At 47.5% G+C, this 25,473-nt stretch overlaps 9 protein-coding genes across 10 annotated transcripts; 5 read left to right on the forward strand and 4 right to left on the reverse strand.

The window, feature by feature from the left end:
- Positions 1-143: 143 nt before the first annotated feature.
- Positions 144-1,580, reverse strand: RPL10 (60S ribosomal protein L10). The gene is made up of 4 exons (XM_043160750.1): positions 1,136-1,580; positions 845-1,083; positions 543-788; positions 144-491 (listed from the first exon to the last, which is right to left on the reverse strand). Exons 1-4 carry the CDS (start codon positions 1,223-1,225, stop codon positions 416-418), a joined length of 651 nt encoding a protein of 216 aa, XP_043009941.1. The 5' UTR covers positions 1,226-1,580; the 3' UTR covers positions 144-415.
- An 81-nt stretch (positions 1,581-1,661) lies between these two features.
- NUO51 (NADH-ubiquinone oxidoreductase 51 kDa subunit, mitochondrial precursor) lies at positions 1,662-3,938 on the forward strand. The gene is made up of 9 exons (XM_043151861.1): positions 1,662-2,138; positions 2,188-2,351; positions 2,405-2,574; positions 2,632-2,787; positions 2,847-3,099; positions 3,155-3,365; positions 3,415-3,545; positions 3,601-3,661; positions 3,712-3,938. Exons 1-9 carry the CDS (start codon positions 1,902-1,904, stop codon positions 3,865-3,867), a joined length of 1,539 nt encoding a protein of 512 aa, XP_043009942.1. The 5' UTR covers positions 1,662-1,901; the 3' UTR covers positions 3,868-3,938.
- A 2,020-nt stretch (positions 3,939-5,958) lies between these two features.
- E1B28_007149 (uncharacterized protein) lies at positions 5,959-10,704 on the forward strand. The gene is made up of 16 exons (XM_043151863.1): positions 5,959-6,076; positions 6,126-7,600; positions 7,702-8,192; positions 8,250-8,294; positions 8,355-8,507; positions 8,560-8,941; positions 8,992-9,118; positions 9,188-9,241; positions 9,300-9,474; positions 9,528-9,621; positions 9,679-9,785; positions 9,847-10,051; positions 10,110-10,254; positions 10,306-10,469; positions 10,536-10,549; positions 10,613-10,704. The coding sequence occupies exons 3-16, from the start codon at positions 8,101-8,103 to the stop codon at positions 10,644-10,646; spliced, it is 1,791 nt and encodes a 596-aa protein (XP_043009943.1). The 5' UTR covers positions 5,959-6,076; positions 6,126-7,600; positions 7,702-8,100; the 3' UTR covers positions 10,647-10,704.
- On the reverse strand, positions 6,066-7,816 carry E1B28_007150 (uncharacterized protein; the record flags this gene model as incomplete). The annotated part of the gene is made up of 2 exons (XM_043151862.1): positions 6,066-6,586; positions 6,664-7,816. 2 exons carry the CDS (start codon positions 7,814-7,816, stop codon positions 6,066-6,068), a joined length of 1,674 nt encoding a protein of 557 aa, XP_043009944.1.
- Positions 10,705-11,173: 469 nt separating the features above from the next.
- Positions 11,174-12,343, forward strand: E1B28_007151 (uncharacterized protein; the record flags this gene model as incomplete). Its single annotated transcript, XM_043151864.1, has 4 exons — positions 11,174-11,187; positions 11,242-11,374; positions 11,424-11,687; positions 11,744-12,343. 4 exons carry the CDS (start codon positions 11,174-11,176, stop codon positions 12,341-12,343), a joined length of 1,011 nt encoding a protein of 336 aa, XP_043009945.1.
- Positions 12,344-12,475: 132 nt separating this feature from the next.
- Positions 12,476-13,772, forward strand: E1B28_007152 (uncharacterized protein). Of its 2 annotated transcripts, XM_043151865.1 has the most exons (5): positions 12,476-12,794; positions 12,850-13,008; positions 13,062-13,158; positions 13,213-13,303; positions 13,362-13,772. In XM_043151865.1, exons 1-4 carry the CDS (start codon positions 12,498-12,500, stop codon positions 13,299-13,301), a joined length of 642 nt encoding a protein of 213 aa, XP_043009946.1. In that variant the 5' UTR covers positions 12,476-12,497; the 3' UTR covers positions 13,302-13,303; positions 13,362-13,772. The 2 variants fall into 2 exon arrangements, with proteins under 2 accessions (XP_043009946.1, XP_043009947.1); XM_043151866.1 differs by having other exon boundaries at positions 13,062-13,303.
- Positions 13,773-14,704: 932 nt separating this feature from the next.
- E1B28_007153 (uncharacterized protein) lies at positions 14,705-19,236 on the reverse strand. The gene is made up of 16 exons (XM_043151867.1): positions 19,148-19,236; positions 19,026-19,097; positions 18,857-18,946; positions 18,668-18,801; positions 18,344-18,613; positions 18,235-18,286; positions 18,061-18,177; positions 17,875-18,002; positions 17,712-17,823; positions 17,335-17,652; positions 16,732-17,275; positions 16,297-16,670; positions 16,161-16,246; positions 15,904-15,977; positions 15,622-15,848; positions 14,705-15,573 (listed from the first exon to the last, which is right to left on the reverse strand). The coding sequence occupies exons 1-16, from the start codon at positions 19,151-19,153 to the stop codon at positions 14,932-14,934; spliced, it is 3,246 nt and encodes a 1,081-aa protein (XP_043009948.1). The 5' UTR covers positions 19,154-19,236; the 3' UTR covers positions 14,705-14,931.
- Positions 19,237-19,835: 599 nt separating this feature from the next.
- On the forward strand, positions 19,836-21,595 carry E1B28_007154 (uncharacterized protein). The gene is made up of 7 exons (XM_043151868.1): positions 19,836-20,217; positions 20,277-20,315; positions 20,375-20,491; positions 20,552-20,578; positions 20,638-20,787; positions 20,858-21,080; positions 21,144-21,595. The coding sequence occupies exons 1-7, from the start codon at positions 20,086-20,088 to the stop codon at positions 21,491-21,493; spliced, it is 1,038 nt and encodes a 345-aa protein (XP_043009949.1). The 5' UTR covers positions 19,836-20,085; the 3' UTR covers positions 21,494-21,595.
- A 2,790-nt stretch (positions 21,596-24,385) lies between these two features.
- Positions 24,386-25,378, reverse strand: E1B28_007155 (uncharacterized protein; the record flags this gene model as incomplete). The annotated part of the gene is made up of 4 exons (XM_043151869.1): positions 24,386-24,440; positions 24,504-24,899; positions 24,972-25,099; positions 25,163-25,378. 4 exons carry the CDS (start codon positions 25,376-25,378, stop codon positions 24,386-24,388), a joined length of 795 nt encoding a protein of 264 aa, XP_043009950.1.
- Positions 25,379-25,473: the final 95 nt, after the last annotated feature.

Consider the following 25,473-nt stretch of genomic DNA (forward strand, 5'->3'; position numbering starts at 1 on the left):
TAAATTCAAGAATTTAGAACATGCCCTGATGTTCAGATTCTGGTATTTGTTGCCAGGTATCACTCGCTTAACCTATCTCCGATGATTTTCAGCGTTATTTGCAACGATATTTACAAATAATCCTTACGGGAAGTCATCCATTGGCGCGGCACAATCCTCAATCAATTGCAATTAGTATCTCCAGTAAACGGCCTAAATTAAGCCGGGCTGACAGCAGGCAGAAAAGAAACAAGGAGGGGGATCAGCAGTGATACAATGACGGAACAAAGCTGCTGATGCATTTGGCCACGGGAGACTTAGCTGCCACATGCTTTTGTGATCCCAGGTCCTCGGGATATAGTCATAGAACTCACGGTGTGATTGAACATACGGGTTATCATACAAAGACCTGTGGATACATCGAATCGCAGCACATCTAAGCACGAAGTTGGTTGCGTAGGTTCACTTCCAGAGGGCCTTTCGGCCTGATAAACTGAACGTAAGCTCCATCCCTTGAAAATTGTTAGCGGGTAGCAGCGAAACAGGGTCGAAACGCCACTTACTGCAGCACCCTCTTCTCCGCCTTCAACTTGAGGTACTCAGTCTTGTCGACGTTAGTGAAACCCCACTTCTTGGAGACAATGATCTTCTGTCTGCCAGGGAACTTGTATCGTGCCCGTCGGAGGGCCTCGACGATCACAGCAGCATTGGCTTCCTTGCATCGAATGGAGAGAATAATCTGGCCAATGTTGACACGGGCGACAGTACCATAAGGTTTACCCCAAGCACCACGCATACCGGTCTGGAGACTATATGAAGCATGGGGTTGAATTTATGTTTCTACCGAGTAGAAAAGAAGACGCACCGATCGGCACCGGCACAACTCAACATCTTGTTGATACGGATGACATGGAACGGGTGGACACGGACACGCATATGGAAGGAGTCCTTTCCGCTGGTCTTGGTGACATATTTGTTCGCACAGATACGGGCAGCTTCCAGAGCTTCGGACGAGAGTTGTTCGTACTCATCAGAAACCAGATGACAGCAGAAGGGAAATTCGTCAACAGAGGCACGTTTACGACCCAAATCGAAGATACGGATCTAGGAAGTGATATCAGGAAATAGCGACAATTGGGATTGCTAAAGCCCATACCTTGGGGTCAGGAACACCACGATTGTACCTTGACTTGGGGTAAGGCTTGTTCTTGCAATAACGGTAGCAGCGAGCAGGACGGCGGCCCATTGTTTCTGAATGTGTGCGTCAGCGGGTCGTTCAAAACAAGAAATTTTGAGAGATGAACGGTTCCGGCGACTCTTCAGTAATTCATGATATCTCTCAAGAACCGCTGAGAGTCCGCCAGACCATATTTCTTTCTTCTCGAAGTGAAACGTCATCCAAGATCTTCCACTCTAGTCCAACCGTTCCAAACACAACGACCGTCCAAAATCGCACCCAAACGAAAAGATAGCTCTGAGAAACTTCAGTGAGACGATATACTCACATAATTTCAGCCTTGATGGAGGGAAATGGAGGTCTTGAGGGAACAGCCCACTGCTTATAAGCGACCTTTTGATGATGAGTAAGGGCAACAAAAAAGTTGATGAGTAAGGCGTGACACCGTTACTATGTCACCGGACTTAGTAAGGGCGCTATCGGAGCCTTCACCTCTCCGGATACTATCGGATTGACTCGAGGCGTTGCTGATTCTTACATTCATTGTAAAGAGCGGTATATTGAGGAAAGGTTCTGCTTGAGGGCCATTTTTTGATCATCAGAGCGCAGCTTGCGACGTTTTTGACCGAGGGCCGGAATATCCGCCAGCAGTAGAAAGCCGACAGCTCTGATTGGCTGGCCCAAAATTCCGTCACGCTCCGCGACGTCAAAGAACCCAACTATACTCGTCCCGTCGACACCGACGATGCTACGGACGACTTCTTCGTCGTCTGCAACGTCCAAAACAATGATACGCAACTGCTCCATCTCCTCTACACGCTCTTTTCGACTCCCCCGTTCTTCTTTTGCTCGTGGCGCCAGTACGAGGTCCTTTGCAACGGTCTCCGACCCTCCGGTCAGACGTTATGGTGGTTTGAAGGATCAGGACAGAATATTCACGAATCTTTACTGTAAGCATGACCACGGGTTGAAAGCTGCAAAGGTATGTGTAACAAAGCAATGGCTATTTTTCTCTGTACTTAGAGTAATAGTCTCGAGGCGACTGGCACCGAACAAAAGATGTCCTCCTCAAAGGTGACTCTTGGATTATTCAAACTATCAAAGATTCTGGTCTACGTGGTCGTGGTGGCGCCGGTTTTCCTTCTGGCTTGAAATGGAGTTTTATGAACAAACCCAATTGGCAGAATGACAAACGGTATAGTTTCTTCCCCTCTAAAGTTCTGTTTTGTCGCCAACCGATTCATTTAGCCCACGGTATTTGGTCGTCAATGCCGACGAGGGAGAGCCTGGAACGTGCAAGGACCGAGAAATCATGCGTGGTGACCCCCACAAGCTCATTGAAGGATGTCTTGTTGCTGGGCGGGGTATGAACGCAAGTGCGGCATACATCTATATTCGTGGTGAATTCTTCCAGGAAGGTGTGACTCTTACAACCCCAATTTTCTTACCACCTATTCCTAACGATTTACTTATAGCCTCTCACGTCCAACAAGCTATCAATGAAGCATATGCAGCTGGACTCCTCGGTAAGGACGCCTGTGGTAGCGGTTACTCTTTCGACGTCTATCTCCACCGTGGGGCTGGTGCATACATTTGTGGTGAAGAGACCGCTTTGATTGAATCTCTTGAAGGTAAATCGACGATTCACTGTCTGGTTCATCTTTGTCGACTGTACTCAAACTTTCTCTAGGCAAACAAGGCAAACCCCGTCTCAAGCCTCCTTTCCCTGCCGACGTCGGACTGTTCGGCTGCCCTACGACTGTAGCTAATGTCGAAACTGTTGCAGTTGCACCCACCATTTGTCGACGAGGTGCTTCCTGGTTTGCTGGCTTTGGAAGGGAGAGAAATCAGGGAACGAAGGTGTTCTGTATATCTGGACACGTCAACAACCCTTGCGTTGTCGAGGATGAAATGAGTATTCCATTGAAGGACCTCATTGAGAAGTGCGTTCCTGTGTCCCATTCACATATGCTGTTCTCAACTTATCCTGTTCCGCAGACATTGCGGAGGCGTCATTGGTGGCTGGGATAACCTTCTCGGAATCATACCTGGAGGATGTTCAGTACCCGTATTACCAATCGACAAGTGCTCCGAAGTATTGATGGACTACGACTCGCTGAAAGATGCACAGAGTGGATTGGGTACCGGTGCTGTTATTGTTATGAACAAGAGCACAGATATTGTCAAGGCGATTGCACGATTCGCATCGGTTTGTCGACGCTTCTCTTCCATCCTACTCGTCTCATCTCTTTCTCCAGTTCTACAAACACGAATCTTGTGGACAATGCACCCCATGCAGAGAGGGAACTACTTGGATGATGAACATGATGAATCGTTTCGTTGAGGGTAGAGGTCATGTTCGGGAGATTGATATGCTTCTGGAGTTGACGTATGTTCCTTCCTGTTCTGACTTGTCATCATCCTGACTCGAACCTCGACTACAGTAAACAAATAGAAGGTCGAACAATTTGTGCTCTCGGTGATGCCGCTGCTTGGCCGATCCAGGTAACACTTGTTTTCGTGCCATTTGTGAGCTTTCTTAACGTCCCATACAGGGTCTCATGCGTCATTTCCGCCCTGAGGTGGAAGCAAGGATTGAACGGTTCAGGAAGGAGCATGGTACGGTTGCCTTTGGTGGACACCTCAAGTCGGACGTAAAGGACAAGTCATTGGCACAACCGGACAATTTGGGATTCCAGCTACCAGCATAGAGCGGAAAATAATTCTTTGTAGCCTTTTATTTTACAATACAAACATGGCGAGTGTCGCTACTGCCTGAACCATCATCTTATCGTGTGATTCAGTCGTGTCGCTGTTCACGGATTCGTATTCGTGACATGAGTGGGCAAACAGAAACACTCAAAAAAAGCGACTGTTTGTCTACACAAAGGACGAGCAATCCACTCGACTGCATCAGTAGCAAGTGAATCTCCAACGTCCAACAATCACATCCCAAAAGTCGACATATATCTTATTTCTGATTCCTCTAAAAATGCGCAGGTATCTGAACGGACATGGTTCGCTTGCTAGCTACAGGGTACGAAATGACTACAATTGATGGGATGAAGATACTAGATTCATAAAGTTAACTTCGAAAATCAGAAAAGAGTCGACAACATACCTCTTCCAATGACAGTAGACCCACATCAAGCTGAACACTCTCCGAAGAGAATGAAAAAAGAGAAAAAAATTGGTGGCACAGCAGGCCAAGAGTAGTCTGAATCGAGTTACACGTCGATCCTCCTGTTCGCGACACAGAAAGATAACGTGCGCCGCGAAGTGCACTAAAGGAAAGTTCATCCCAAAACCCCTCTCATGAATCTCCATGCCAAGTCTATACCTGCCCAACGCCGACGAGTACAAACATAACCGCAATCCAGTCCTAAATCCCCATAATTCGCGCGATGGCTCGAAAAAGCTAGGATGTCATGATCCCAATAACCAACAGGGGCTGCGTAGAATACGGCGTACATGGCCGATAACTGAATGCATATCAGAAGTGCAGTATGACCCACCTGTGGTGCAATAGAAGAGCAGCAATCAAGGATGGAACTTGAGGAGAGTGACTCGGCTAATCAGTTACATCGAACTTTATGATTAGGAGTTATTAGGTCGCTTGGATCAACGGCCATCAAACAGGCATAGCAATTGAGGATTGTTCAGATGAACAACCAAGAAAGGGTCCATGTCGCTAGACTTAACCGCAACTTGGTTAAACCCAATCCCGCTCCCACCAAAAGAAGCCTCCGGCATAGAAGAGAGAAGAGAAAAAAGAACGACCGCCCGATCTTCACAACGAATTCCAACCATGATTCTCCTACACCCTCGTATCTTCAGGCATGGAAAGAGAGTCGAGGAGTTTTCTGATACGTTGTTTGGCTAGTTAAAACCAGGCTCAACTAAAGCCGATCTAGGAAGCATAATACTCAGACCTTAGCCCACTCGTTATGAAAGAGTAACAGGTACCCTGTGCGGGACGAGTATCGCGGCTTTCGGCCTGCTGTGGTGGGATGAAACAAACGCAAGACGCGCGTCGGAATCGTTTTTTTAAAAACACCACGTGATCCAGCTTCAGGGCAGGGCAGACCTTTCCTATGCGCCCACATTCTTGATTTAACCTTACTGCATTATACAGATCTACAAGTTAGTTGATCGTAATTCTTCGTAGTGGGGAACTTGGGGTTGTGATTTCTTGGTACACAGTATAGCGTGATGATTCGCCGTCTCGGCACTACGATAACCCGCTACCTCCTCGAGAATACGATCATTACCTCCCCCGTTAGCTCTACCCCAACAGCACCACAACATCACTCTCGCCTTCCCCGAGATTACAGTCCCTATTATAAGGCCTCTCCAAGTCAAAGTGGGGGTATCTATGGCTCGGGAGAAACGGACGAGTCCTGTCGACGTGGGGGTAGTAACTTTTCCCCCACCGGGAGCGTGACAATAAGGTGCCAATGTTGGGATCGCATAAGAATGTTGGTGTCCATCCCCTAGGCTCAGGATGAGTATGCCTACGATGGGTATTGTCCGCCAGATTATTCGGTGGAGTGAGGGCGAGCTGGCTCTTAAGTTAGTTTTATTCTCTTTGTAAAGGATATGTGTAACGATTTTTTAGTTTACAGTACCTACATTTTCCGCGATTTACCATAGTATCTCAATTAACAACATTATACTTCGAAGTATTCCACGTTGTGTAGTATCTCCTTACTGCCACAACGGCAGTCTGCTGTAAACACTGCAAATGAGCTTATTTCAATCGCGATCCGCGCTCGCAAGTCAATTTCTAAAGATTAGGTAAGATTTACCGTTTTGCAGTAATCGGCGAGGTACCAACGAGCTCGTGCTCTCACGATCATCTGCTTGATTCTCCGTCTCAAGAAATACTGCATACAAGTGAAGCGGGAGCTCAACGGAGTTGTATGTTACTACCTGATTCATCCAGACCCTCCATAACCGTTGCCTGTAGGAGGACTTTTGCCTTTAGCATGGCCTGACGCCGCTCAGTCCCAGACGCTCTCTTCAACAACCCGAGATCCGTGCTGCAGAAAATTGTTGCAGTGGGAGCTGTTTGAAGCTCGGATCCCGATCGACGTCTTGTCGTAGTTGTTGGCGCTGCATACGTATCTACCATGCAATCCTGGTCGAATCGTTCCCCTGGAAGAATGTAGAAGACTTCCCAGTCTTCGTCGATGATTTCTCCAAGAACCTTGTCGAGCTGGGCTGCACGAGTCAGAATCTCCCGGATGATATCAGAGAGCCGTCGGTTGAAATCTTTCTTGTTCAATCTGCCCGTGGCGACGAATAGGATGGAAAGGATCGAATTGAAGATGTGGTTTCCGGTGATTTGATCCATGGCTGCATATGAAGCGTATTTGGATTGGGCCTTTGTCAAGGCTTTCCATCGCCCTGCAATTGACTGTCTTTCGACTGGGAAAGTTTGGAAAGAATGGGATTATAGGTGAGCGTTAACAAACAACTTGAAGCATCTCTCGGCACGGACGCACCATTCTTGCGAATGGACTTGTAGGTCTCCTCGAACACTCCGGAGGTGTCGGGATTGATCGACCAAGAATTCAACATATATTGCAGGTCACGCAATATTACTGTTTGGAGTGTGTTTTGAACAATCGTTCGAAAGGCGTCGGAGGAACGATTCGACTTCAGAAGAATATTAACCACCTCATCTCCTACCATCATCTTGGCTCTTGCGAGAAAGTCTTGGCCTTCCGTGAAGTGGCCTTTGTCGTTGCAAAGTGTGAGGTCGACAGCGTCTGTGATGTATGCTGCTGCTTGCAGGACCTCCGTGTTCAGTTCCTCGACGAGGTCGATCAGTTCGCGTCCTGAATACGACCGTACGGCGCTCAAATACGTCTGTGAACATTGGAGTTCCCTTGTTCGCTGCTCCAGAAGCTGCCGATCAGCTGCATGTTGCCCCTCCTTCGCTTCGAGTTGCATCCTGAGATGGCCATTCTCGCGCTCGTTCGCGTTCAACTTGTTATTGAGCTTTTCGGTCTCGATCTCGTAATTCTCCAATCGGTCCTTCAAATGTTTGTTCTTCTCCTTCAGTTTTTCGACAATCTCTCTGGTCGGCACCTTTTCGATCTGTCCGGCGGTGCTATTGGGGGTCCTCTTTGTTGTTTCGTGATTCTCTTTGGACCGATGCTGGTGTTGTTGAACTGTCTCCTTAGACTGTTCACCAGATGAAATCTGGGACGGAAAGCCGATCGCTTTCAGATCGCCTTGACGAGGGTTCTCCCTATCGTGTACCCCTACTGATTTTCCCTCAATCAAGGATCGATGAGCGGGGTTTTTCATACCTTGATAGCGATATTCACTGTTGACACTGTGGGATGTGTCATTTCGACAATATATGGTTGTTCCTGCGGTGTTATCTTCGAGACGTGTCGTTCTCGCAAGGTCGTCAATTTCTGCTCCCTCCCTGTGAGCTTTTTCGCATGCACAACTGGCCTCTTTCTCCGTTCTTCCCATCCTCTGTGAATAGCTACTTGTCGGATCTGATCGCTCATCGTCTCCTCTTTCAGCTAGTGGCTTTCTGTCACTGCGTATGACGGGGTTCGACATTTCGTCGTTGCCTTGTGCTGTCGTAGGGCTGAGGAATTGAGGGAGGAAAGATGTAATTGTAGGAAGCAAAGACATCGCCTCAAACCCTCCTTGGGTCCTCTCTTTTCATACACTCGGCTTCCATTACATATTGGACCTACAACGTGCTGTCCTCGTGGGCAGAAATTAGCTCTCGATGGTTTCATCGTAGTAATAGGATCTACCTTTTGAATACTGACTACCTTTTACCTCAAACTCTGCGCAGCAGAGGATCAGGATGTGACTCGAATTCAGGATTCTGGACCATCTCAAACTCAACAGCTTTTAAACCCGCATATTCTTTCAAACTTCTCTCTTCAAACTTTTTCTTTCCCCTCAATATGAATCATCTGCGAAACCCCTACGGCGGTCCAAACCGCAAACTCGTCCTTGCTTTCGACGTTGGGACAACATACAGTGGCATCTCCTACAGGTGGCGTGTCCTTTTTATCTCTCAACGTCCATGTTATGAATTGATTGCGCGTTCTAGTATTCTAGAACCTGGACTTGAACCTAAAGTTGAGCCAGTTACGCGGTATGACAAGATCGCCTCCAGTGGTCAGAGATCGACGGTGCCGACTGAGCTCCTTCATAGCTTTCCGGGACAGGACCATGTCGGAGGTGATGCTAAGATACCGTCTATTATCTACTATGACCGTGAAGGTCGCGTGAAGGCTGTCGGCGCGGAAGCGTCCCAAGAGCATGTTCAAGAGGAGGCCAGAGAAAACAACTGGTTTCTGTCGAAATGGTTTAGCTTCTATTTCATTTTTCCTCCCAAAGCATCTAACACCATTGTCTAGGTTCAAGCTCCATCTGAGACCTAAGAGCACAATCACAGATGCTTCCAAAACTAAGGCATCGAACCGTATCCCTTCTTTACCCGCAAGCAAATCTGCAGAGGATGTCTTCGCTGATTTCCTCGAGTACCTCTTTTATTGTGCGAAGAAGTACATCATCGAAATCATTCCTGATTCCTCTTTTTGGTCCTCGGTTGAGGAAAGTATCGACTTTGTCCTTTCTCATCCCAATGGATGGGAAGGAGCGCAGCAGTTCAGCATGCGTCGTGCCGCTATCGAGGCTGGACTCATCCCAGATACTCGTGAAGGGCAAGCTCGAGTTACATTCGTTACGGAGGGAGAGGCATGTCTCCATTTCTGCATTCACAATCGCCTGTCTGTTTCGGTGAGCGAGTCCCCATGTTGTAGAGCGTTGAATGCTGACATATCCTATAGCCATGCGATAGTGTGTTGATAGTTGACGCTGGAGGGGGAACAATTGATCTGAGCACGTACACTGTGCATTCCGGTAAAACAAGTCCAGCCGACAAAATGAACTTGGAGGAGATTACAGCTCCGCAGTGTATGTCCAATACAATTTATTCTGCTGGTGGCAAAGAGCCTCATTGTAGTTTTCGTCTTCTCTGGACAGGCGTGTTCGCTGGGTCTATCTTCGTCAATAATCGGGCCCGGAAGTACTTCGAAGGTAAGGGCTGGCCGTCAACTTTATCTGCAAGCCTCTTCCTCTCACATTCAAAATTCAGAAAAACTCTCCGGAACACGATTTTTTGACGACATAGACCAAATTATCGACGAATTTGACAAGAAGGCCAAATTACGATTCAAAAGTCCAAACCAAGCGACTTATATCAAGTTTGGAAGCTTTCGCGATAATGATCCATCATTGAATATACGTAGCGGTCAAATGGCTCTTCCAGGGTTCGTATCTCGGTTTCGATGTTACCCGTTCTGATAGTGTTACAATGCTCCAGCACCGTTATCGAGGAGTTCTTTGAACCCTCACTGATGTCTCTGATTGACGCCATCGAACAGGCTCTCAGTGCCACCGGAAACCAACCCATCAAAGTGAGGCTTATGGTACTCGCAAATACTCCGTCGATGGTTGCTAACTGGAACTGCCAGTCAATGTTCTTAGTAGGGGGATTCTCTGGGAGTGAATGGCTATTTTCGAAACTGGTACATTTCGGAAGCCAGTATAGTATCAATGTCTGTCGCCCGAAGAGCAACCTGTATGTCTCGAAACCCAGCCCCTTTGACTCAGGGCGATCACCGTTCTCAACAGCTTTTTAGAAACAAAGCTACTGCCGATGGCGCGGTCTCTTTTTACCTCGATCATTTTGTGTCAGTACGGGTTGCGCGATGGTCCTACGGAATCCAATGTACAACCGAATTCGACGCCCAAAACACTGAACATCTCTATCGTGAACATCTAGTTACGACCGAACCATCTGGCACCCGCGTCGTCCCACATGTCTTTTCTTGCATCCTTCAAAAGGTCGGTTTATTACTCAATTTACGAGACGCTATTGTGATGTGTAGATCTGGATTTTCAGCATACCAGGGTCTCTGAGACCAAGGAATTCCGGACAACATATACTCGGGAAAGCCGTATGCAAGCTGCCTTGCGAAGTCTTCCGGTCGAAATATTGTCTTACCGAGGAGATGCTATCAAGCCGATGTGGACCGATGTGAATCCAGGTACTTTCAACTACCTCTTTTTTTGCCAAAGGCATACATGTTTGCGTCCAGATTGTTACCAACCGCTGTGCAAGGTCAAGGCAAATATGCGTCAGATATCAAAGACGCTCCCCCGCCTCTACGGACCCAATGGGATTTACTTCCGCCTGAAGTTTGACGTTGTCCTTTTGTTCGGTCTCACCGAACTCAAAGCGCAGCTTGCCTGGAAAGAGAACGTGAGATTCAATTCATTCCTCGCCATTTTTTCGCTATTCTGATCGGTGGCATTTCTTCATGTCAAGGGAGTTGAGAAAAGGTAACGAGCTTCAAATCACCATGGGAAGCCTGGATTACTGATGTTTCGCCTTTCGGAACCTAGATGCCCAGCAGAAATTGTCTACGATATAGAGTAGGCACCAATCTTGACGAACGTTAACACATGATAGATGTGAAATGCTTCGTAGTACAGTTTCCGATTAACAAGATACAAGCTTGAAACGAAATACATCTCAGAACAGTTTGATAGGTTCGATACTGGTGAGCCGTACAGTATGGATTCACCAATGAGTCTAAAGTTCGAGAATTGTATATGAATATGCATGCACTTGAGTAGACTTAAGTCGGATGCATCTTTGTGGTGTCCACTCCATCTCGTCCGTTGGGCTGAGACTCTACTGCTGTGAAGATATCGATCTCCTATTCAAGTCTGAATCCGTCATTGGGTTCGTGAACCTAAGGTACACCGCCAGAGCGCGCCTATACAATGTAGATGTCACCGAGACCGGCACCAGCTGCTCAATCTATAATGAAGGATTTAATTTCCTAATAATAATAATAACTTGTATACTAGGCTGCACGTTGATTCGCAATTGTGTGAGAAAGAGTCCAAGACGCGGCGCATTCTCGGTGATTAGATTTCCTTCCGCACGCTCAAAAAAAAATGTTGAGAGTCGTGTAAGTCTTACAATGTCTTCCTTGGCGATTGCTGATACGTTGATTATGATCCAGCAAACCACGAAATGCCAGATCTAAAAGGGCACTTGACGCGAGGGAACCCAAAGAGATTGAGGACGCACGGATTGCGATTTTCGTAAAGGGCACACATACAGGTGAAGTCGTCAACAATGTAATGAAGGACTTGGTGCGTGTGCAAATCCCCTAGCCCTTGGACGCAACTAACGTCCTTGTAGATGGCTTTGAAGCGGCCAGATGCTATTTCCTTCTCAAAAAAGAATGTCATACACCCATTTGACGAGTCCAGTCCTACCTCTGGCTCTTCTTCAATCCAATCACTCGAGTTCTGGTCGGCTAAAAACGATGCATCACTCTTTGCTATCGGACAAAGCACAAAAAAGCGGCCGAATGGCTTGACGTTCGTTCGTATGTACGACGGAAAAGTGCTCGACATGGTGGAAGTCGGAATAGAGAACTTCGTGAGCATGAATGATATTAAGGTCCGCATCCCCCTTCCACTCGCCTTCCCGAAATCTTACTTTCAATTCTGATTCAGTCTGCGAAATCAACCCCGGGACACAAACCGTTGATGCATTTTGCTTCAGAACTTTTTGATACCCACCCTCGCTTTATACAGCTCAAATCGATGTTGATGTCCTTCTTCAACGGCGAGGAGGTCGAATCGATATGTCTCGCTGGTATCGAACATGTTATCAGTGTATCTTGTGCACCAACACCCGTTACGCTCAATACAGCATCCACATCGGCGGATACAGCCACCTCTTTACCAAAGGTGTACATACGAGCGTACACAACCAAATTACTCTCATCCGGAACTCGCATTCCGCGTGTCGAATTGGTCAACATGGGCCCGTCAATAGACCTCGTCCTTCGTCGACATAGGGATCCGGATTCAGAAATGCTCAAGCAGGCGATGAGGCGGCCCAAGTTGAAGAAGACGGATGTCGAGAAGGGATTGGGTAAGAAGAGGAAGAATTTCGAGGTTGATGAAATGGGTGATCTCAGAGGTCGGGTTCATGTCGGGAAACAGGATCTCGACAAGCTGCAGACACGAAAGATGAAGGGTTTGAAGGGCGGTGCTTTCGATGGAGAAACTGAGGAAGAAAGGCCCACGAAAAGGATCAAAACATCGTAGCCGAGGGACGCTGCATTTTCTATACATACGCTGCTGTCTGCTTGTTGCTATTACCTGTTATAAGCGGTCTGATATGACATGTAATGTAGTGTAAACAATCGCCGATACAGGTCGTGCTTTCACGAGAATTACTCAAGATTTTTTTGCCGCTACCATGATACCTACGGGCGAATCGTCCTCCACTTTTACCCATACTTCAACTACCGAAGCCTCTGCCACCTCGAACAAACAAAGATCACACAAAACGAACAGAAACACTAAAAAGCAGGGAGATGGTTTTGATCCTAACTCGAATTCGAAGCAAAATCAGCCATCTTCAAAGCTGAGAGGATTATCCAAAGACTCTGCCGAAGTCCGCATATCGAAGACGCTATCCTGGCTGCTACGCCACGGTGCACAAAGTGAGGGTCTGGCAATGCGAGCTGATGGTTATGTGAAGGTTACTGATCTGGTATGTCGTTGCTTTGAGTGCTCTTTAACTACCTTCTCATCGACATACAATTCAGCTCTCGAACCCAAAACTTTCATCCCAGAACCTTGATCTAGCTGGCCTGCAATCGATCGTCCAAGCAGATGCCAAACAACGGTATAGCCTCACATCTGAGAAGAACGGGTCTGGTGTCGAGGAGTGGTGGATAAAAGCGAATCAAGGACATTCTCTCAAGGTGAGAGTCGCATCGATACAAACTCATTTCATGTAATTGAGTGTCATCGACAGTCAGTTCAACTCGAACTCCAGCCCATACTCTCGCTCTCTGACATACCCTCCGGCCTGGTGATCCACGGAACAAACAAAATGGCTTGGGAGGCTATATGTTAGTCAAATCATCATTTTTATTTCTTCAGCCGCGAGGACGTCTACTCACCAGATCGGCCGCTTATTAGCGAAGCAAGGTCTTTCAAAGATGAAAAGAAATCATATACATCTTGCGCAAGGTCTTTCTGGTCAAGCGATTAGTGGTACGCTCATTTTCTTGTATTCATCTGCTTTACGTATACTCACATTCCGTTTCCTTAGGTATGCGCAAGACTGCAACCGTATTCATCTACATCAACGTGCCCCTGGCGCTGTCGGAAGGTGTCAAATTCTTCCTGTCCGACAACGGTGTTGTCCTGACTGAGGGTGACAGCAAAGGGTTCTTAAGTCCGAGGTACTTCGAGAAGGTAGAAGTCAGAGAGTCTGGAAACGTGGGGCTGCTGGAGGGATGGAGAGGGCCTAACGTTGATTCGTTGAATAAGGGATCCAGTGAGGTCCCCAGTAAGGTCTGACAATCCAAAGATTTTTAACTCCAAGCATCGAGTCTCCCAATAACCAGATCCAGCCGACACTTAGCATGACTTCGAATGTTGACACCGAAAAGGATTCCGATCCCTTCAATTTGTTTGCCCGCAAACACTTGCACCTTATCCCAGCCTCAATTGATCGACGTGACTTATGGTTTTGCGCAGCTTCTAATCGAGCTCTCAGATATCTCTAGGAGGCCAGCTTCTTCCTCTGTAAATCTGGCACGTTGCCTCTCAGGGATGAGGGACACGTTATCGAAGTTTTACTCGGGACTTTACCAGAAGCTGTCTTGATTACATGTGAGAACTACTCTCAGCTTTTTCCCTCAAATCTTGTCATTGGCAAAGCCAACTACGGCTCTGTCGTCGACGAGCATGCCATGATTTTGGGACGTTCACGCGCCAAAGCTAAATGACCTCGAGTTGGACAATTCCTTTGAAGCTTAGACATTTTTGCCATATCTCCGTGTCCGTCCCTCAACTCAATCCCGGTTCTGGCTCCCTGCCTGAATCTTCGATCTTTGACTCTGAAGCTCGCCACGGTTCTCCTTAATTTAACAAGAATCAAACTCCATCTGGACGAAGAGACCTATGTACATGAAGGTGGACGGGTCTTTTTTGCAATGGTAGCCGGTCTGGCTACCCGCCGAGAAACCCCGTCCAAAGAGGTATTTCCGTTCTCAACACCCTAATTTGACGTTTGTGCAAGTCGTATCATCCGATTTCAATTCCAATATCGCCCTGGCGGTCCAAACCGCCTTCGGAAGCTAGGAGTGTTCGTTCTGCACGCCTCGGAACGGCTTGAGGAATTTGGTATTGGACGACTTCGCAGTATCTAATATCTCTTTCTGTCTTATCTCCTTACAGCGATAATATCCAGGCTTATCTACGCATGGACCTCGGAACACCATTCAGGCATATCAAGAACCTGGTTAGTGTATGCGGAATCGCCATTACCATCTTTATGTAAAAGACATTCTGTTCCGATGTTGTAGTTCGTGGTTTTGTGAATAGAAAATTCGGTTGTACATTTACCCTCACCTTCATTTCACACCGTCGCTTTGGCTAAGGTTGAGAATGTGAATCAAATTCGAACTTGGGCTGTTCATTTCTCACCGAAATTATTCCCTTGTAACAAGAGGTATTCTAAATCAAAAAACAAACGTATAGTACTCAGCAGGTAGTAGATATCAAAACATTTCCGAGGAAAGGAACTACATGTCATGGGCGTGGTACCATAAACGAAGAAAACCGTCGCAAAAGTCGTCGCGTAACAAAAGTGAAAAAGAGCACATTAACTACCGTTATGCCCCATGTACAAACGGACTCAGGCCTGCGGCTTGCACCTTCGCTGGGTCCTGTGCATTGAGGGCACCAATAAGTTGAATCAATTCTCCCCTAACTTCATCCCCAGTTTGATCAGGACCACTGGGGTCGAGTACGGTAGCAAAGACCTGAAGTAACTTGTCCATGTACGGTCCAAGCGCAGCTCCATTTGTTCTTGTCAAATGGAAGATGGCTCGGAACACTGGCCTGTTCTCCAGATAGTCGTTCTTCAATGGTAAAGCATCGACAAAGACCAGAAGGACTTGTTCGAGGGGAACAGCAGAGGCATTTCGGAGGATGAGGCGAGCGACGGCACCACAGGCATTGTCTTTGGCGTTTAACCGGGAAGGGGGTGAATTAGGTGTGACCACGAAGAGAGGGCGAAGAGCAGCGAGAAGATGGAGATAATGAGGGGAAAGGTCAATCTCGGAGTGCTCAACAAGGAGGCCAACGGCGAATGCGGCGTTACTCAGGACCTCTGCGTCCGAATCGCCGAGAGCCTTATAGAATAACTCGAGTAAAGGCTCCGTTGAAGGAGTGATAGCACTCTTCATGCCAGTGATGATCTCCGCCAAACAACCGATTGCAGACGAACGATCGCTTAACGAGCGCGATGTTTTCTGTGAAAGAGATTGAGTGGTTGGCGTAACCTCTCAAGGAAGACTTACGTAGAACTTGGCAATGAGAGGTAAGAAACGTTGGAAAGCAGGTTGAAAATCAGCACCCAAGACGTTCGCGAGTGCGGCAACAAGGTCACCCGCAGAGGAGATGAGGACGGAGTCGTATTCAGCCTGAGCCTCAGGTGCTTCCTCTTCCTCATCTTGATCCGGATCCTGTTGGCAGAAGGCTTTCTGCTCAAGGATTTGAATGGCAATAGTACACAACTCCTCAATGCCTACTCATGAGGTGAGAAACAACGACGGAGGAACTCATGCAATCGTATTACTCACGTCCTTCAACGAAGCCAGGACCAACCTTGTTGATGGTTTCAGCGAGGCCAACACATAGAGCAGCAACAACGGACCTGCAGGAGCAAATGAGAGGACGTTAGTATTAGAGAAGAAACAAGAGCAATGAAGCATGAAAATAAGGATCAGTTGGAAATGAAAAGTAGTCTCATTCGCCTTTGGCGTCGAAGTGAGCTGAGTAAATGTTTCATCAAAGCAGACGCAGGCGGGGGAAAACTCAAGCATCGAAAATTACTCACTTGTTATCTTCTGTCTCGTACATATCCAAGAGAGCAGGAAGAACATGTGTAATGAGGTCCTTCACGTTTTGTTGCAACGGAACGACCTATGCTCACAAGGTCAGCCCCAATATTCACTTGCTTTGTGTAGACTTACAACATTGAGACCTGGTTGCCACTCAGCGGGATCGCTCAAATCGTAGAAAGTCCGGACGATCTCCAGTAACGAGTCCAATGCGCTCTTCCGAATACCCTCGTAGTAGTGGAGAAGCAGGCTCACCAACTCTAACGTGCTTTGCTCGACGTAAGGTAAGAAGTGGTCGCGCGTTGCAGAGAAGAGCGTGCCGATGGTGTCAGCGGCAATCTCCTTCTCAACAGCAATAGCGCTGTTGACGTCCATGAGCTTGTCGAGATCCACGTCCTCGAGCTCAGCGGTGGGCATGCCATTCACGTCACGCTCATCACCAATAGCAATGGCATTAGCAGGAGTGTTGCCAGAGTTGAACGCGGAGGAGGCTTCAGAGACAGAAACTGGGAGATCAAAGGACATCAGTTCACTATGGCAGGAAGCGTAGCAGTTCCAGCCACTTACTCTCTTCACCGCCTTCTGCTTGCTTGCAACTTTGCACGAGAGGAGGAACAACCTGGGGTAAATATCCTGCGAACTCTTCACCGAAGACGCGCGCCATCACACCGAAGAACAAGAAACTACATTCCCTCAATCTTGCACTACCCATCTCGACACCCTCGAACGCCTGCTTCATCATCGTCGCGAAATAAGGTCTGAATAAGTCCTTGCCAACGGCCTCGGCGAACGTGCCAACGGCATCCATGGTAATTCCTCTCAACTCAATCTCCTCGCCCTCGGCTTTGAGAACGAGGAAATGTTGAAGACGTTCCATGGTAGGATGGAAGAAGGGAATGAAGCGATCCTTCGAGGCATGGGCGGCACTGCCAATAGCACCTGTGACAACGGCTTTGACAGGCAGAGGAGCAGTTTCCAGGAGGCCAGAAAGCCTCTCCATGATGAGTTGGAGGTATTGATCAATAACGTCGTGGAGGACCTCGAGGAGAGCATCAAGAGCGGTACAGGCAGAACGTTGAGTTTCGGGGTCATTAATGAGGTTCATGATAGCCTAGATGCAATCACACTCAACAACACTCAAGATGTAGGACGAACCAAGAACGGACGTACGGGAACCAAAGTGGTGTGCTTCGAGACACACTCTTCTTCCAACCATTCGCAGAAGCAGCTGACAGCTACGCAGGTTGCTTTACGAACAGTGGCATTTCCGTCATGCAGTCCAGCCTCGACAACGGGCCAAACTTCTCCCATTAGGGGCGTCATGTATTCGCTGCATCCCTCGACAGCGATACCTAAGGCGAGCATTGCCCCACGACGCTGAGATGGTTCTTGACTGGAGAAGTACTGTAGGATGAGTGTGCGAAGAGCAGGGAAGACTTGACCGGGAGGAAGGTTGGTAGAAAGACCATCGATAATGCGTAATGCGGACTGCAATACAAGGAAGAACATTCAGTAGAGGGAAGCAGAGTATTGACCGTGATGCTTACGCGAGAAGGAGCATCCTCGTCGATATCCTCTGGCTCTTCTTCGGTAGTTACGGGCATCAGAAGCTCAAGCATCCTAGGAGCAAGGTTGGCGCTCTGGAGCTTAGATTTTTTGCTACAAAGCGCTAGTCAGATACCGAGTTGACTCTAGATTTCGCCCACCCACTATTGAACGGTCCAGTTCAAAGCATTGAGAGCAAGAACTCTCAAGTCAGTTTCATAGCCCCTGTTACCACCACAGCGAAGTAAGAAATCGACCAGGTCTGCAATGTTCTTGCTGAGGATGGGAACTTCCTGAAAAATCACAGCACATGAGAAAGATTTACGAAAGCTGTAAGTATATCATACGTACGAGAATGAGGAGGGTCTCGAGGACATCGAACAACTGACGAGCACCACTTTCATTGGCAGTCTCGACCGTCTGGCCGATAACTTGAATCATAGCAGGAAGTAGTGCCTGAAATTGTGCCTTAAAGTAACTTGGTAAGTATACAGAAACCGGCGCGGGCTAAAATTCTTCGCTTACTAGGTATTCCTTGTCATCGCTGTCGATCAACTGAGCAATGGCACCCAAAGCTCTGCGATGAAAGCCCGATCAACTATCATAATGGGTTTTATCTCATAGATCAGCTTACTTGACGGTCGTTATCCTCACTTCAATACTCTCAGGATCACTCAAGGTCCGCGAGAAGAGCTGGAAGAGAGAGGAAAGTTGACCTTGGAAGCCGTCAACAACGTGCTCGAGGGAGGTAAAGAGCATGTAGACGCCAACTTCACGGTGGGAGAGATTCGAGGAGATTGAGGCTTGTTGAAGGAAAGGAAGGAGTTGATTCCATGTTCCCGCTGGAAGTTCGATGGCAGCAATGGCAGCAACTACTCGCGCGGCTGAATGACGGACTAAATTGCTGTATAAAGTCCGTCAAAGATTTGATCGCGGTACCGAAAAGCTGGTATCGCACCTCGACTCAGCGAGTATCAGTTCTGGAAACTTATTTTTTATCTGTTCACGTTCGCCTTGAGGCAGAGCCAACCAAAGTGTGCCACTGCTGTAGGATACACGTTTTCTCATCTCGACAGCTGCAAGCTGGCGTACCTGTGAGAGTTGTAATGAGAAACGGTAGCAGTAATCAAGGAATGAAGATACCCACCGCTTGTTCTGGTGAGCTCGTTATGATACTGGCAAGTGCAGATATGCATGCTGGATTTTTGTAGTACTCTTGATTCAGAGTCGCCGTGGCCTTGTAGAGGAAAGATTAAAGAGATCGAAGACACGATCAGGCCGTTGGGTCAAGAAATATAGGCAGTATAGCGTCCTACAGCTTTGAGTTGATTGGTATCGTTAGAGGTGGTCTGAACCAGTAGATTGTGCAGTCCTTGAACGAAGTTGGGCTGATAGGCACGATCAGTAAGACCAAGGTTAGATGTAGACAAACACTTACATCCATCTTTTGATTATCACGAACTAGGAAATGAGTAGGAGGGGATGGAGGGAATGGAGGGGTGGCGGTATAGAGGAAAGATTGAGAACAAAAGTTTTTTTGTGATCGCTTCTCTACGTGAGCACAAAATTTTGTCTGAGTTTCAAACTGTCACGCGACAAAAGATTGCCGGCTCCCGGCTGACAGGAACGCGTAAAATGGCGCGTTGGATTGGACAAGCTATTCAAAAAGCCGTCTCCAAGTGAATACTTTTTTTTGCAACAGACCATATCATGATCGCCCGGACAGATTTACCCCTTAACATACTCACGTCTATCGGGATATTTCTGTCCAGCGAGCACACAACCAAGACGTAAGCGGTGGTATGGATTTCGCTTCAGAAGTTTTGGAGGGATAGTATATTGCGCCAGAATCCTTGCTATGGGCGTGCAGAAAGGAGACGGGATTTTGATGGAATTCTTCCGTTCAATGATATGGAGTGCTTCAAAGCGCGTGCCCGTTCACCGGCACCCTTCGTAAGTTGGTATTGGTAGTGAGACAGTAGCTGACGACAGAGAAGCTAGACATGAAAAGATTGCAGTTGAACTCATGAAATACTTAGATGGATAGCAGCGACCTGATGAACCCAGACTTGCGATTTGCGACCCGGGAATGTCACAGCTGCCACGTGAAGGTTACGGTACGCGACAGCCTGTGTCTCTTCATCTTTCCTGAGCCCTCCTGTTTTACTTTCCTCATCAATGAGATGCTCCAGAAACTCGCGAGAACGGTTACCGGAACATGAGGGACTTCAACCTGAGCAGGAATAACGGACACGTGGCCCACCTCACTTCCACGTCAGCCCAGAATTTCCTATCAACCTCGCAGACGTGTCCTTAATCTCCCGCCGTCACCTTCGCCTTCACTTTCCATTCCAAATCTGCGAGTCGTTATATGCAATGCCCCCACTTTCACTGATATCAATTGCTTTGGCATTAGGACCTTTACTGGTCTCAGCAGGACTGTTTGCTAAGAATTCGGGAGTTACGATGTTGGATCAGAAAGCGTTCAAAAAAGTTATGAAAGCTGATGTATTACTCTCTTCTTTCTCCACCAGCCTATGTTGACTTACTTACATGAATCCTCATAGGAAACGAGTATGGTAGCATTCGTCGCGCCTTGGTGTGGGGTGAGTTTCCATCATTCCCAATGGCGGGTTTTTGGGCACTCATTCATTGCTATATACAGCACTGTCAAAGAATGACGCCCGAATTCAGCAAAGCTGCGAAGAACTTGTCTCCTCTGATACCGTTCTATGCCGTCGATTGCGATGATGATCAAAACAAATCTCTATGTGCAGAGCAGGTGCGTCGTGGATTGGGTCGTTAGCCTTCTCCATGTCTTACCTACTACTTTTAATTATAGGGTGTCCAAGGATTCCCAACAGTAAAGGTTCGTACGACTCTACGAACACACGCCATGAAAACCATTTCAACTCCTGGAAATCTCAGGTCTTCCCGCGAGGTACAGCCGCGCCACCGATGCTCTATCAAGGCGAACGTACCGCCAGTGCATTCGTCAATTACGTCTCTTTGCGTGTTCCTCAAAGCAATAACGCGAAACTTTCGTCAGTAGACGGTGTTGAAGCATGGATAGAGAAGGTGTGTTGATAAACCCACTCAATCGGCGTTAAAAGTCAACTCAACAACCGGAATCCGTCACTCCCCTCAGACTTCCGAATCATCGAAACCTCGTGCTCTTCTTTTGACTAAAGAAAAGAAGGTTCCTACTCTATGGAAAGTTATTGCTCAGCGGTATCAAAATAGGATAGAGATGGGTATCCACAAAGATATTGACGGGAAGTCGGCGGAGAAGTTATTAGGCATTGAAGGGGGCGATGAGTCGAAGGTCTTGGTATACAACGCTGGTGAAAAGACACCGACGAGATATAACGGTACGTATCATTCTGTCCGTTTGCTTTCTTGTTCTCGCATGTTAACGCAACGAACTTGGCTAGGTAAAACGAAACTAGAGCCATTGTCAAAGTTTTTCGACGTGTTACTACGTGAAAGTGGCTCAAAGGACGAAGAAGAGCAAGAGCAAGAAAGAAAGCAGAAGCAGAAGGAACAGGAGAAGGAGCAAGAGAAGGAGAAGAAGGAAAAGGAAAAGAGGGGAAAGGAGAAGGAGAAGGAGAAGAAGGAACAAGAGAAGAAGGCAAAGAAAGAGAAAACAAAGAGGGAGAAGGCAAAGGAGCAGGAGAAAGTGGAGAAGAAAGCGGCAGAAAGTGAAAGTACAACACATGAGAAAGCTTCAGAGGAATCTGAATCGAGCGAACGTGTGGCAGAACACCCTAAAGATGAGCTTTGATTTCCACATATTTACATGTACAGGCGCTGTAGCGAGATAAGTTCTGTGCTCCGTATGGTTAAAAACGTATTCAAGTAGATCAACGTCACGACATGAAGCTCGAAAAACTTGAAGGACGAAAAGAAAAAAAACGGTGCTCGGAACTCGGGGGTAATATCGAGTTATTCAGTGTTAAGTGTACCTTTACGCCGGTTAACAGAACCAGAGCTGACTGACTAGTGTCTCGCTATCAAACACCCCTACCCGCAAAAGGGATTTACCTATCACAATGCGCCTAGCTCGAAGTACCGATATCTAGTAAAGTTGCTCCTAGTAGACTCGCGTAGCTCTGGCTGAGTTGACTGAGTCAAACCAGGAACCGTGACCCATTGATGTAGAGAGTCAGGCCTCAACGTCAATTCCTGCACGCGGGGAGTCTTTGGCAGTCGCTACAAGCCCCGGATGGCGGCTTTGCGATGGATAGAAAGAAGGGCGGTGATAGTGACAACAAGGTGCATAGTGATATGTACGCAGTTTCTGTACACGGAGCTGCGTTTTTTTGGCAACGAGTGAAAAGAACACCTGAGGCGTATATTGCTAGCTGGAGGCCTCGCGCCCTCTTCCCCTGGAGCAGACACGAGTGTGAGAGAGAGACAGGTAGCGGCACCACAGTGTAAAGAAACACAGGCGTCCTTCCGGTACAACAGAAAGCGTGCATAATATTGAGTGTCCGACGGATGCCATGGAACACGACCAATAAACGGCTATGCATCGTAAAGCGTATCGTCCTCGCTATATCCCATCGAAAACCATTGAAATTGCTCGAACTATTGTTATGCAATGAATTCGACCTCAAAAGAGGAAGTTCGAGTAATGGTCACGATATTGTTCGGTGAACCTACACTTTGATATCGCCACGATTCTCAATCCGCGCTAGGCAATACCCTAACTTTTGATAGTAAAATGAGGTTGCACAATGTCTTCTACGTGCCCCCCTCTTCTCTTCCGCGCACAAAACCTGGTCCTCGTCCAGCAATAACGAAGTGTCCTTGAATGTTCCAGGTCTTCTGTGGAATAGCCGGTGGCCGAATGAAGCTCGAGTCGTATGATAATCGGTTGCGCGGGCTGTATTGAAAGTTGAGTAGACCCACTGTTGTATCGTGTTCGCCGTGGTAAATGGAAATGATCTTTGAGGGCGAGGTTCGAGCCACCGTTTTGAGGTATCTGCTCACGATGGACGAGAAGGAGATCTAAAGAGGGCACAGGCTGGGTGAGGCGAGAACAGAAAACACCGTAAATCGTTGGTTCGAACGCCAAAGGATCGATGGATAAAGCCATAAGACTTTAAGTAAGCTACCTCAAGCTTTGGTGCTGTACAAATGGGCAGGTAAGAAATCGAGAGAGGTGTTTTGACGACATTGAGAGCGAGATGGACGCGTGAGGAGAACTTGGTGAAATGTGAGCATCTGCTGATGTAAGGGTTCTGCCTCTAGATCTCTTGCCCTCACTATAGGAATCCTCAGAGCATTGCACGTACTAGCAAAGCTTTTGAGAACTTTGTTTCCAAAAACAGCTGTTCAAGCGATGCCACTAGAGTTCAGAACAATGGAACTACTCGGGCCGCAGCTTCAACCTTCCTTTGTTGTGTCTCTCAAGCCACTCAAGCATTGTTACCCACATCAAGCAAGCCATGATTTGGTTGACCCTGGGGCTATAAAAGTGACCGCCCAACTGGCCTAGGCTAATTTTCACTCTCAGTCTCCTACTCTTCAATTCATGGCCATGCTCTGTCTTCCCTTCCGAGTTTTGTCACCTAGACCGGCGTTGACAGCCGTGTCTTCAGAGCAGACAGGAAATACGTTCAACACCACTAAATCTAGGAGATTAAAGTGGAGACGTTCACCTTGTCGCGCGTGAGTAGAAAACACTTCGCTACTTCAGCTCTGGAGAACTGACGATAGATCAGATCTAGACGTCGCGTACTTCGCCGCCGCTCAAATGCAAATCGCGCCAGTGCGGTTTCGGGTTCTGAACCTCCTTCCGTTATCAAATCGACGAGGAGCAATGGTGGTGTCAGAAGATGGTTCGTTTTAGCGTGGAAACGTTTGAATAAGAGCCTGCACCCTCGTCGATCTCAACGCTTCTCATACGTGCCGGAGGGTTTTGTCCTGGTTATGAAGGGAAACGAGACGATGCGTGAAGATGCGGTCTCGCACGCTAAATTATGATACTGTTCTCTGATATGTGTATCCTTCCAATTTCTGTGCGTGCGTCCTTGCTCTATCATCACCTACTCATTCTGAACTGTGAATCTATGATTCACAGTCTTGTTTGCAGTGCAAGCTCGGAATCTGTATAAATGGACACTTCGCATCGCAGAGTCCACTGCCTGTCGCTGGTTGCTGGGACATTATCGTGATTTAACGATCATCGTATTACTCTTTGATCAACGTGTCCACCCCTTCGCCATTTTCGGAACGTTTTCAAGTATCTTTGGACACGCATTCCTTTCTCTTCAACCATCGCGGTGCCAGTGGTTTCCTGATCTTCTGAACCTACATCAACCTATACATATTGATCATGACCCAAAGCTAAGGGACTGATCGATCTGTATAGGATATACACGCTTATTACAGTACCGCAAATCGATTAACCTACAGTATCCAATTTTTTGCTCAAACTTCTGGAATAGACAAATTGTATCGCCCGGTTATACGGGGTGGTATAAATTCATTGTTCTTCAGGAAATCAAGGGTCGATTGAACATCACGAGCGGAATACCGATGTAAGTTAGTATCTGATCCTGGCCGAATGGGGTCGGCGGTAAAACGAACGGTCATGGCAAGACTTCCTCGAAGTGCGTCGTAAATTGTTTTCACATATGTTTGTAAATTGTACATGTCCTCGCGTAGTTCAATATGCACCTGCTGCAGTCGTAGTCAACGCCATAATAGCTGCGCCCGATGATCTAGAGACAATAAAAAGAAACCTCAGCTCTCGAGTGAAAGACAGTCGAGAAACAGAAGCGCACGTTCCAATCCTCTCTGCCCCTGCTTTGAACATCTCCAAACATTTCTCAAACGATCGGATCCCCGCACTAGCCTTGACCCCAACCGCACCTTCCTTGTACTTCACACTCCTCCACATCAACTTGACATCCTCCTTCGTTGCGCCACCCCCGGAAAACCCAGTACAAGTCTTTACAAATGCAGCTCCAGCTTCAGCTGCAATAAATGAACCGGCGATGATCTCCTCCGGAGTCAAGAACACAGTTTCTAAAATGACTTTTACGGGAACGGGAGATGCAGCTTGGACGATGAACGATATGTCGGTATGTACAGAGGCGTAGTCTTTTGATTTCAGTAGGCCGATCGAAATGACCATGTCGATTTCTTGAGATCCGGAGGTTATAGCATCTCGGGTTTCGCTATCGTGAAGAATAGGATTTAGAAAACGAGCGAAAGACGAAAGACGAGAAGAATAAAAAGGAAGAACGCACAATGCCTTCACAGCCGTCGTACTGGCACCCAACGGAAACCCAATGACTGTACACGCAATCGTTTCGGATCCATGAGTTTTGAGTTTTTCAGCGACTTGTTTGGTATATATTCCATTCACGCAGCACGACTAGGTAGTGTACAACCGTTCCGTAAATGAAATGTACAACCGAATCCGCATATCGAAACTTGCCTTGAACCGATACTTGACAGCTTCATCCACAAGCGCGTCGATTTGTGCCGGAGTAGCATCTGGTTTAAGGAGGGTGTGATCGATTCCGGATGCGAATACGTCGTTTGGAGAATTGAGTGAGGTGAAGGAAGATGAAGGTTCAGACGTATCCGCGAGCACCTCGGTGATTTTTTGACCAATTACAGTCGCCCATTCGTCGTTCGTTCGAGGGCTCATGGTGGTTAGTGGTAAACAGGTGAAAATGTTTATTGGATGATTTTCGAAATGGAACAAATGACAAACCGATGGGAATAGCAGAATGAGGCAGAAGT

The sequence above is a fragment of the Marasmius oreades genome, chromosome 4 (assembly GCF_018924745.1).
Source record: "Marasmius oreades isolate 03SP1 chromosome 4, whole genome shotgun sequence".
In the NCBI taxonomy this organism is placed as follows: Eukaryota; Fungi; Basidiomycota; class Agaricomycetes; order Agaricales; family Marasmiaceae; genus Marasmius; species Marasmius oreades.